This window comes from Myotis brandtii, unplaced genomic scaffold (genome assembly GCF_000412655.1).
Source record: "Myotis brandtii unplaced genomic scaffold, ASM41265v1 scaffold144, whole genome shotgun sequence".
NCBI lineage: Eukaryota > Metazoa > Chordata > Mammalia > Chiroptera > Vespertilionidae > Myotis > Myotis brandtii.
The window spans coordinates 2,701,830-2,712,692 of NW_005355159.1; the positions used below are offsets into that span (position 1 = coordinate 2,701,830).

The following is a 10,863-nucleotide window of genomic DNA, read 5'->3' on the forward strand; positions in this document are numbered from 1 at the left end:
TTCCCATCTGGGACCAAATGAGAATATGTAGGACAACCCTTCCAAAACTACGAGGCGCCCTGCATGCACACCCGCGTGGCACTGGGGCCACACCTTGCTAGGCAAGTACTGTTCTCCGATTGAGACTGGAACCCCTCTTGGAGTCATCATTTTCTGGAAGGCTGATTCCATTAAGCACATCAAAATGACCAATACTCGTGGCCTCAGAAGAGAGTCTAAACTCCCTGGCCCAGAACACGAGGTCCCTCATGAAGGTGACCCTACCGACTTTGCCGCCCACTGCCCCCACCCTCCATCACGCCCGGGAGAACAATAAATTGTCTCCCACACGAGGCCCTTGCACACCACCTCCAACTCATCCTACCCCTTCTGAGGAACCATCAGGTGGACCTTGCACCCGCTGCCCTCATGCCCCACGCTGCAGTAGCTGCAATAGCAAGTTTTCAACTTCTGTGGTCCACCCCCCTGCTCACCATTGCAGGGGGTAACCAGTCAGTCACTGAGCAGGTGACAGAGTCCCTGGGGCAAGGCTGGTGCTCAACAGATGTAGGGGATAGAGAGCTCTCTCTCATGGCTCAATTTCTTAATAGAAAAAAAAAAAAGATAAAGCTCAGGTCTCCTCGGCTCCCTTACAAAGCACTGGCTCAGGGCAGCTGCCCTAGTTCTCTATCTGAGAACCAGAAGAGTTTCTCCAAAATGCCTGGCACAGAGAGCAAAAAGGCAGTTCCCCAATGTTCTGTTCTGTTCCTCTAATTTACTTCCTCCCCGATTAGGGCAGCGCCCCTCCTAGCACAGACTGGATGGCCTACGGAGGCAGGAAAGGGTGCAGGCAGGTGGAGGAGGCAGCTTTCATCTGCAGGGCCTGGAACAAAAGGCCACTGTCCCCATTTACTGCGGTCAGAATGGCCTGCACCATACTCTCGTCTGTTAAGGCAGAACTGAGAGGAGAAGTGAGCGGCTAAGTCAGCAGGGCGACTCCCTCCCTTCGCACGCAGCACTAACTTAGAATCTTTTTCCCTCAGGCTGAAGTGCACACGCCTTCAGCATGCATTTTACTCCGTACTTCAACGTGCTGAGCTGCTCCTGTGTGCAAACCCCGCCCCTCGCCTTCTCCAGACTAAACCAAACAACTCAACCATGACAGAGAACTATCCATCCATCCAGAACAACACCAAGGCTTTTACCTTGCAAGCCATCAGCATATCTGACACGGCTTTCCGGCTCAGATTAGCCGTGGCGATCACGTCCTCCTGTCTACACGAGTTCCCAGCTGCCACGGCTTTGGCTGTTGCCATGGTGATGCCTTTCGTCATCCTTATAGATTCTTCAGGTGATGATGTCTTTTCAGGTACTTCTTTTGACTGGAACACCTGGAAGTTAGAAATGGAAGAGGTGAAAAAAAAAATCAAAAAGGGAAGGACAAAAATAATTTATTCTTTTCTGACCAGGCTGTAGCTCAGAGTCTGAAAACTGAGCCGGCAACAGGAAGAAAGCGTCAAAAGGCAGGAAATGAGAAATTTAATTTGAGCATAGTAATATCGTTCTTGCTTTCAAGATTCTAGCATGGATAAGCCTTGCACACCTATACTTGGCATTTAGGAGAACAAGGAGGGCAGAGAGATATACCTACAGCATTAACCCACGTGTCTGTCTGCAAAAATGGATACTCAATGTTTGAAACCATCCACCCCAGGGAAGGTGGGTCTGTGGCTGCCTGCTGTCTTGCCCCATCCCCAGAAACTCTGCAGTCCCGATGCTGGTCCCGGGGCAGGGCTGACCTGGATACATCAATCTGGACTCACCTCTCTCTCTTTAAAGGGGTGTGGGGCTGGGGGAAATGAAACATTCTGTTTCTTCTATTCTTGGCCTGTCTTACAAATATAACTGCATAATTGTGCGGAGGTGTTCATGTGGAGTGTGCCACAGTGACATTGTGAATTATTTAAACACACACACACACACACACACACACACACACACACCCCTCCAGAGGAGCTGGAATAAATTAACCATGGCAAGTGAATATACCACTTCAAAGTCCCACCTGTCAGTCAAGCCACCCGTCCATGCTTCCAGCCCATGGGTCTTGTCTTCCCACCATGAGTGCCTAGTGCCCTGGCTATGTGCTGAGTGTGCACCTGTCCCTGCCCATGAGGACTCCCACACCAGTTGGGGCTGCTGTGTTCAGTCCCAGGCAGCCATGTTTCAGCAGGGAAGTCTTCCCTGAGGCAGAAAGGAGGGCCCAGCCATCATCCTTGCCATGTGCCAATCAGTAAAAATGGGCAGCTGCAATTAAGGCAGGACCCCAACCCCCAGGCCCACCCCTGAAGGCTGCGCTGGAATGAAGGCCACACAGAGCCCTCCACAGGAATGTGGCCCTCCTGGCTCATGCTCTTTGGAACCTCCTGGGTCCACTTCAAATCTGGGTTCATTTGAAATCACACTGGGATACTTAGATTGACCATGTGTCTATAATTTCCCAGAAAAGCTCCACCTTTCAAATTTTCTCCCATTGCCACTATTAGGTCCACTCACATCTGTCACATGTGTCCAGATGTTGATCGGAAAGCCCCAGCCCATGTGGGCAGGTAAGTTCCAGGTAGCAGTACTTAAGGACACCACCTGTATTCCTTAGAACAGCATTAACCAAGGTGGGTTCATTAGAGACAGGAGAAAAGAACACAGGCTCCGTCACCAAAGCCCAAGAGAACCACTCATTTCCACTGCTGACCCTCAAGGGCGGGTGACCTTCACAGGTGACCTTCTAATGATGCAGGACAGCTGGCAGCAAAGGCCAGTCCCTCATCCCCACCGCCAAAAAGAAGTTGAATCTGTAACCAGACCTCCTATTAGAAAGAACTCTCAGTTTGAAACACTCTTTTCCAGCACACTTCTGTTCCCAGGGATTAGGGTGAGTCAGTCCAGTCATCACGGAACCAAAACAACCATAGATAGATATCCATAGCACAGTAGCACCAGGACCCCCTCACTCAGCAACACTGGAGCCAGGCAAGAAAGAACACAGGGTGCTTCTCTGAGATCAGACATTTCAAAGAGAAGGGAGCTGGGGTTTAAAGGGCATCCAGGTAAAGGCATCCAGGTTCTTCTAATGGCAAATCTCAGACTCCAAAATCCACACATAAGCAAGAGTGAAGTGTTGCTGGTTGTGACAGGAATCCAGAGGGGCTGTGAGTGTGGCTACACTATTGTATAGATGATTAAAACTCAAACAGCTATACTGACTTTTCCCTTTGCCAGGAATCTTCTGTGATGCTTTGGTTTCATGCTGCAATTTTAGTGTCATGAAACCTGAATTGTCCTACCTGATACATTTCAATTGATTCCGTAATTACAATTATAAATTGATCCTAACCAAATTCTGGGGTGGACAGTTACAGGTGGGATTTCGGGCAGGCAGGGGAGTGAGCCTCCCTAGTTCAGGTGCTCCAGGTAGAACCTCTTTATCCTCACAATCTCAGAAAAGCCTGGGCTGGGGTCAGCGGTTGGACATGGGTGCCCCAGGAAGGTGATGTTGGCTCCTCACCGTGAGCTCCTGCTTCATGTACTCAATCGTGGCCTCAAGTGCCCGGGTGCCCCGCGTGGCCTCGTCCTCCACGGCCTTCACAGTCTTGAGAAGGGAGGTGACATTGGTCACCATCACCTGCATGGGAAGAAAGGCCGAGAGGAAACAGTGCACTGAGGGTTCATCCCGACCCCTTCCGTTCCAGATCCGATGCCATGAGCAAAACCACCTTTCCTTAAGCAAGAAAGGAGCTCAGATGCACACCCTGTGCTTCTCTCCCAGCACTCCTCCTGCATGCTCGCCCCTAGTTGGGGCTCCACTCTACCTTGGCAGCCCCCTTGAGCTGGTACATGGAGGGGTCATCGGCGGGCTTGCTGGCAGCTCCCTTGGTAGCACCAATGAGGTCTGAAAGGGCCTTGGCCACGTCTTTGATGGCATTGATCAACACCACCTGAAAGAGAGCAGGAAGCCCAGGTGCGCACCCCAAGCAGTCACCTACTGGCTTCACCTAGAGCACACGCCCAAGGGCAGGCTGGGGGCATCTGGGTCTCTAAGTCAGTGGCTCTCAAATTTGCAACTCACAGAATCCTGGGAGCTACCCCTGGGCATTCTGATGCAGGAGTCTGGAGGAAGATCCATTATCCAGACTTTGAAAAGCTCTCCGAGTTATCTGACATGTTTACACACCTCCTAGAGGGCAGCTCTGCGGACACGCTGCCTACGGAAAGAATAAAGGTGGCTAAGCAGACACCCGAGAGGCAGCACCATTCACCTGTGCTCTGAATTGGTGACCAAAAATGCTGAGGACAAAATGTGAGCCTCATAGCCTGGCCTGCAAGGCCTCCCTGCATCTTCGGCTTTGGTTCCTAGAATCTCTGACTCACTCAACATGCTACAGGCACATGGGTCTTTCCTCCCCACTGGAAGGCCCAACCCACCCCCATTCAGGGACTCTACTCCTGCTGTTCTCTGTCTGGAACCTGGCTCTTTTCATCCCCCAAGTCTCAGCTCAAATGTCATGTCCTCAGAGACCTTCCTGGGCCACCCAAACTGTATTCCGGCCACACTCACCTGCACCCCCATCCACACTGCAACTCCATCAGCTTGCCCTGTTTTATTTACAGCGTTTATCAGCATGTGAAATTATTTTAGTATTCATTCTCTTAAACACCTCTTCCTTCTCCCCTGACTTGGATGTAAACTTGGATGTAAAATCCGGAGGGCCGGCCTGGATTCCTGCCTGTGAGTTTACACTCAGAACAGGGCCTGACACATTGGTGTGCACTCAGCACGTGCTCGTGGAATGAATGGATACACAGGTGTGTACCCATAGAACACAGTACGTATCTTCCCTCTTCTAATGGAACACGGCCTGTCTTTCAGTGTGCTGGACTTGGAACCTGAAGTGCCAGCCATACTCAGGGACACGTGACATCGGGCATTACATTAAACTCTTCTAGGTCCAGGTGCTACAATTACAACTCCTACTTCAATAACAACAACAGCAACTTCACTTTATTGAGGGCAATGTTCCAGGGCTGAGCCAGGCACCATACACATATCATCTCATTCAGTCCACACCACTGCCATTCCAATTGGGAACTAAAATGCTTATGCCCACACTCCCAGGGCTTGGGAGTGGAAAGTTGGGATTTGAACTCTGGTCAATGTGACCTCAGGGCATGGTCTGTACCTCCAGACTATATTACGCTCTACAGCTCTGGCTCCTACAAATGAGATCAGCAACACCAGCCTTGCCCATCTCCCCACACTGCTGTGAGGATGAGCTGGACAACGTAAGTGGAAACACATATTAGAAATTGAGAGTCCCAGTCAGCTGCAAGCACAGGGACACTGCAATTTCACAGCCCCCTTCTCAACCCCGTGCCTTCTCACCCACAGGACACACGGAACCGTGGCCAACCTCTGAAAACAGGGCAAGTTGGGCTGTGATGGGGCTCGTGGGGAAGGGCTGATATGTGGGGACCTCACACTGATTCCTGAGACGGTAGCAGGGAGAGGCAGAGAGAGGAGGCTGAGGGACAGAAGCATCAGAGCTGCCACTATCCCACCTGCCCTGTCCCATCCCTGGTCACTGGACAACTGGCTGGCAAGTGGGGACATTTTCCTCTAGAGGTCTCATTAGAAATTGAAGCTTTAGGATATCTAAACCACTTGGGAGTTAAGACTAAGCAATTCAATACATTTCTCTATTCAAAGATTTAAACAGTTTCTGGCCAAGTCACTTCTCTTAAAGTTGAGCCAGGCTTGGAGAGCGTGAGTTCCCACCCCAAGGATGCATTCTCAAGCTTTTTCTTCCTCCACGGGGGTAGGAACAATACTGCAGGCAGGGATTTCTGTGAAGACTTCGAGTTGCAAAGGGCAGCTCTGATGCTGTCAGAAGGAAATCCAGCAAAATGAATAAAGCCGCCACATTCGCAAGGTTCCCTCAGGGCGCCAGGCTGCATGGGAGCAGAGCTGGTGGCCTTGTGCTTATCAGAACAGTAATGACCCAGGCACAGAATGGCGGGAGCTCTCTACCCATGTTGTCCAAATGGGCCAAATAGACTGGTTTACTAGTCTACTGGTTTCATCAGTGAAAAGGAAAGTGTCTACATATGATGGTGCTGGGATAGAGAGAATGGAGGGAACTTAAGTTTTGCACTTGGCTGTTAGTTTAAAAACAGGTGAGCATACTATCAACAATAAAAAGTGTATTAAAATAAATAAATATATAAAATAAAAATAAATATAAAAATCCAAAAACAAACACAAAACCCAGGTGAACATATATTTGATGGGTATCCACCATGTACTGGGAGCTGTGTTGGGGGCGTAGGTTTTAAAGATTAATACGCTATGATTACTGTTTTTGATAGCCGACAATCTAGGCTGAGGGACATAGGCAGATAGCGCCAATGAAACTGCTAAATCAGAGCAGAGTATAAGAGCACAGAGCCCTTCCCTACCCCTCCAGTTCTCTCTCCCACTTCAGAGCCAAATTTCTCAAGTAGGGTGTCTACAGGCGCTGGCTTCGTTTCTTACCCTCGCCTGGCTTCCCTGCCCTCCAGGTCACGTGGGCCAGTGGCCAGCTCTCAGACCTTCCCTTTTCCTGACTCCTCAGCCATCGCTGGGTTGGAACTCTCCCCACCCTTCACATCAGGCTCCCTGGCTCTCCTCCTAGCAGCTGTACCTGCTTCTCGATCTCCTTACTCATCTCTTTCTCCTTAAATGTTCTTAAATTGTGCATTCCTCAGGGCTCTGCCTAAAGCCCCCTTCTTCTATGCACACATTCCCACTTGTGGGGTCACAGTCTGTGTGGCAACCACGCCTGAATCCACATCCCTGTACCTGAGTGGGCTCATGCCCACACACTAGCAGTGCCTGCAGGTCCCTCTGCCACTTCTAATTCAACATGCCCCAAATGGAACTCACCTTCATCTCTGGCCTAAGCCAGCTCCTCCCAGGGAGCTCCGTACATGGAGCCACCCCCCACTCACTGATCTAGCCTGAATGTGGAGTCAGCCCTGCCTTTCACTCTCCCTTATCTACAAATGCTCACTGCATTCAATTTTGTACCAAGTCCGGCTGAGTCTTCTGTACAGATTCCTCTCAAATCTGTTGGCTTGACCCCTCCCGTTGGTCCATGCCACAGTCCTGCCTGGACAAGGTCATCCTACCATCCCCAAACCATGGACACTCTCACACACACACTGTTTACTTCCAAGTCCCCATTTTGCCTTTGGCTTCTTCTGAGGCCTGGTGTCAGTGTTTGTGGGATTGCCAGGACCCCCTTCTCCCAGGCCCACCCGTACCTGGGTCTCGGGGTCATCAGAGCCTAGGCTGGCCGCCCCCAGCTTGACCACCTCGGCGAGCTGGGTGATGGTGGCTGCTGAGGACTGGGCCGCCTGGGCCAGCTTGTCTGGGGTGGACGCGGCCCCGGACACCAGCAGTTTGGTGTCTTCCACCAAGGCCTTGGCTGTCTTCAGAATGTTCTCCCTGGAAGGGGAGAGCAGATGGGAGGGGAGAGACAAGGGACAAGCGTGGTTACTGACAGTGGGAGGGAAGGAAACCCTTCAGAGGGGCTTTGTGTGGAAGGGCTTTGAGGAGGAGGGTGATGTTCCCCCTCCCTAATCAGAGGCGCTCATCTTCCATGCAGGGAGTCAGCTCTGTAGGCACGGAGTCGATTACTAATAAAACGTCAATGAAAAATTCAGGCCCAACAGCCCTGCAGCTAAGTGAGAGGTCAGCTTCCTTGCTGAGGCTCCCCCTCTCTCTGCACATGCGTCATAGCTATGGGAACACAGGGACCAGGGACCCTCCCAGCACATCAGAGCCAACAGGCTGGGTCCTGGAAGGGGGACCACTGGGAGTCTCTCCCAGCCCAGCCCTGGGGCTGAGGAGAGAGGGAAAGGGCGCTGGACACAGGGTGAGGATATGGGTGGACTCCAGCAGCAATGGAGACCCTGGCACCAGCCTTTTGAGTGGGGCCTGAAGAGCCAGCCCAGGAGAGACTGGAGGCTCAGAGTCCCACACCCCAAACCATGGACGAGCTCACTGTCCTTGCCCCCACCCCGTGCTCCCAATCCTGCTGGGGCTGGTGAGCAGACAGAGGCCCGCGCTCCAGCGTGCAAGTGGAAGACCCGAAAGCTGCCCTCTGCAGAGCAGGCTGGGCTTGTGCTGAGAGGCAGAGCTGGAACACGACTCCGTGGGACAGCTGGCAAAAGGGACTTACTTAGATTACTAAAGGCCTGGTGCACGAAAATTCATGCACTTGGGGGGCGGGTCCCTCAGCCTGGCCTGTGCCCTCTCGCAGTCCAGGAGCCCTTGGAGGATGTCCCATGGGGAGTGGGCCTAAGCCATCAGTCAGACCTCCCTAGTGCTGCTGTGGAGGTGGGAGAGACTCCCACTACCACTGCTGCGCTTGCAGCCATGAGCCCAGCTTGTGGCTGAGCTGAGCTCCCCCCGTGGGAGTGCACTGACCACCAGGGGGCAGCTCCTGCATTGAGCGTCTGCCCCCTGGTGGTCAGGGTGCATCATAGCGACTGGTTGTTCTGTCGTTCAGCTGTTAGGGTCAATTTGCATATTACCCTTTTATTATATAGGATGTGGTTCACTTTCCCCACTTGAACATCTTGTTGAAATCAAATCAGATGGCCACATTTCTAGCTGCTGGGAAGCATCTCCACAGTCCAGCCCCACCCAGGAGCCCACACCTGTGGTCTGCGAAGGTCTCATTGTTCTCTGCGTTCAGGGTCCCCGCAGTTGCAAACATGATGGTGGTGTCCAGGTCGGCGATGATCCCGGACACGGCAGTGGCGGCCGTGATACATGCCTGGGTCCCCTTGTTCCCAGCCTGGAGAGCTGACAGCACCAAGGACACCTGTGGGCAGACAGGGAATGTCAGGGGGAGCAGAGGAAACGTAACCCAAATGTGCACACAGTCTGAAAACACTGAATTCTTTCTCTGCGAGTTGATGCAGCTCCTGGGTTAACAGCACAGCTTGGGGTCAACACTTCAGTCTGAACACCTGCTTTGTTGTTAGCTGGTTACCTAACCTGGGGTAGGAGGGTTTACTTCTCTAAGTCTCAGTTTCCTCATCTGTAAAATGGAGCCATTACTTCTTGTCCATCGGGGCTGTTGGCAGGATTGAGTGCAGGAGAATGTGTGTACAAAGTCTAATGTGGAACTTGGCACATGGTAAGCGTTTGGGAGAGGGCTGATGCTATGATGTAGTTATGATTATGTTTCTGAACCCACAAGGAGGGACACAGGATTAGGCTCCTGTGAAAGGTGTGGCCATTTCTGTCCCCTCTGATGAGGATTTCTGTAGATCAGCCCCCTCTGCTAACACTCATCGCTCCTTCCCTTGGCCGCTTCGTTTTGTTTTTATTTTTCACACACCTTTACATATTCTTCATTTTCAGGTAAGAAGGGTACCTCTTGACTGAAAATCCTCCACAGTGGAGCTCAGAGGTCACTGTATGTAACCTCTACCCCAACACTCCCCTGAGTCACCTGCCACCGAATCATAATCGTTCCAGTGACCTGAGGGTCCAGCAAGTTGGCTAAGGTGTGCATTCCAGCGCCTTCTGTGTCAGGAACCCTGCCTTGCCACCTGCCATGCCCACTCCAGTAACACTCACTGTTCCCAGAGACACTCCTGTGATACAAACCTGACCCCACCACACGCTGCGAACAATCCTCCCTGGCTGTGGGGAGGAGTTGAACAGGTTCAACTTCTCCAGGACTCCTACCACACTCTTGTCAGCTCCTTACTTCAGCATCACAGCTCATCACTACACTGGCCAGCTCCTACTTCCCAACACCCTCGGCTTCTCCGGGCTCTCAGTGGTTCTGCCCTCTGTCTGCATCCCCGCTCCCCTCCTCTTCTCCAGCCACTGGTCTGCTCATCCTGCCTTCCCCACTGTCCTCTCCCGGAGAGATGGCTGGACCTCCTGAGGAGTCTACACACTCTGTCCGTGCCCTCAGGGTGGCCTGCTGACCACCGGTCATAAACAGTAGGAATGGGCCCGTGGCAGGAGGCCCGCTGAGGCCAGGAGCTGCCACATTAATCCCCAAGCACACACACTCACCACCCCTGACCACGGCTGACCCAAAGGGGAGTCTGACATGTGTTGTGAATGCATTTTTAAAGCACGCCGACCAGGACAGGCAGTGACAGCATCCGTGCGAGGCCCAGAGTCTGAACACTTTCCCCCTCCCGTGCAGCTGAGGTCTCAGCAGAGGCCGGGGACAGTCTGGCAAGAGGGGCAGAGAGCCCGCTTCCTGAGGACCCACCACGTCCCAAGACCAGCCCACAGATAACTACTTCCCAAGTTAAACTCCGCTGTGTCCCACCAGGAAAAGGTGAGTCAGGCTGGCACAGAGCTGGTCTGGGAAGGAGGGGTCCAATTTCTGGAATGAACTCCCAGAGGACAAAGACTGAGGCAAGTAATCAGAGTCCGGGAGGGGCCTTCTCAGACAGTGTGAAAATAAGGGTCGAAAAGTGTGTCCCACCCACTGCGAAAGGTGTGCAAGCCAGCAGGGGTTTATCGAGCATCTACTAGTCACTGTACTAGTCACTCGGGGACCAGGACAAAAAAGTGAACAAGGCAAGGGTGCATGGCTGGGGCGAGTGACACAAACACAACCAAGATGTGTGAGAAAGACACGGAGGGAGGGGATGGGGAGAGCAGGAGATCAGAAGGGCCAAGTAGATGGGCTGCTCTGAACAAACCTCTCTCTGCCTTTGATCCTTCTCCAGGCGCCCTCAGCCAGGGCCAGCTCAGGAAGCTGGTGCTGCCTGGCCAGGCTCAGGAACATCACACCCCTTGAT

At 52.5% G+C, this 10,863-nt stretch overlaps 1 protein-coding gene across 3 annotated transcripts in view; it reads right to left on the reverse strand.

Moving 5' to 3' along the window:
* TLN2 (talin 2) overlaps nucleotides 1-10,863 on the reverse strand; it is a 434,110-nt gene that overhangs the window by 40,502 nt on the left and 382,745 nt on the right. For all 3 annotated transcript variants that reach the window (XM_014535497.1, XM_014535498.1, XM_014535496.1), the window contains 5 exons: nucleotides 8,740-8,906; nucleotides 7,339-7,522; nucleotides 3,849-3,974; nucleotides 3,545-3,661; nucleotides 1,185-1,370 (listed from right to left, as the gene is read on the reverse strand). In XM_014535497.1, the coding sequence (XP_014390983.1) occupies nucleotides 1,185-1,370; nucleotides 3,545-3,661; nucleotides 3,849-3,974; nucleotides 7,339-7,522; nucleotides 8,740-8,906 (780 nt within the window). The remainder of the gene's footprint in view (nucleotides 1-1,184; nucleotides 1,371-3,544; nucleotides 3,662-3,848; nucleotides 3,975-7,338; nucleotides 7,523-8,739; nucleotides 8,907-10,863) is intronic.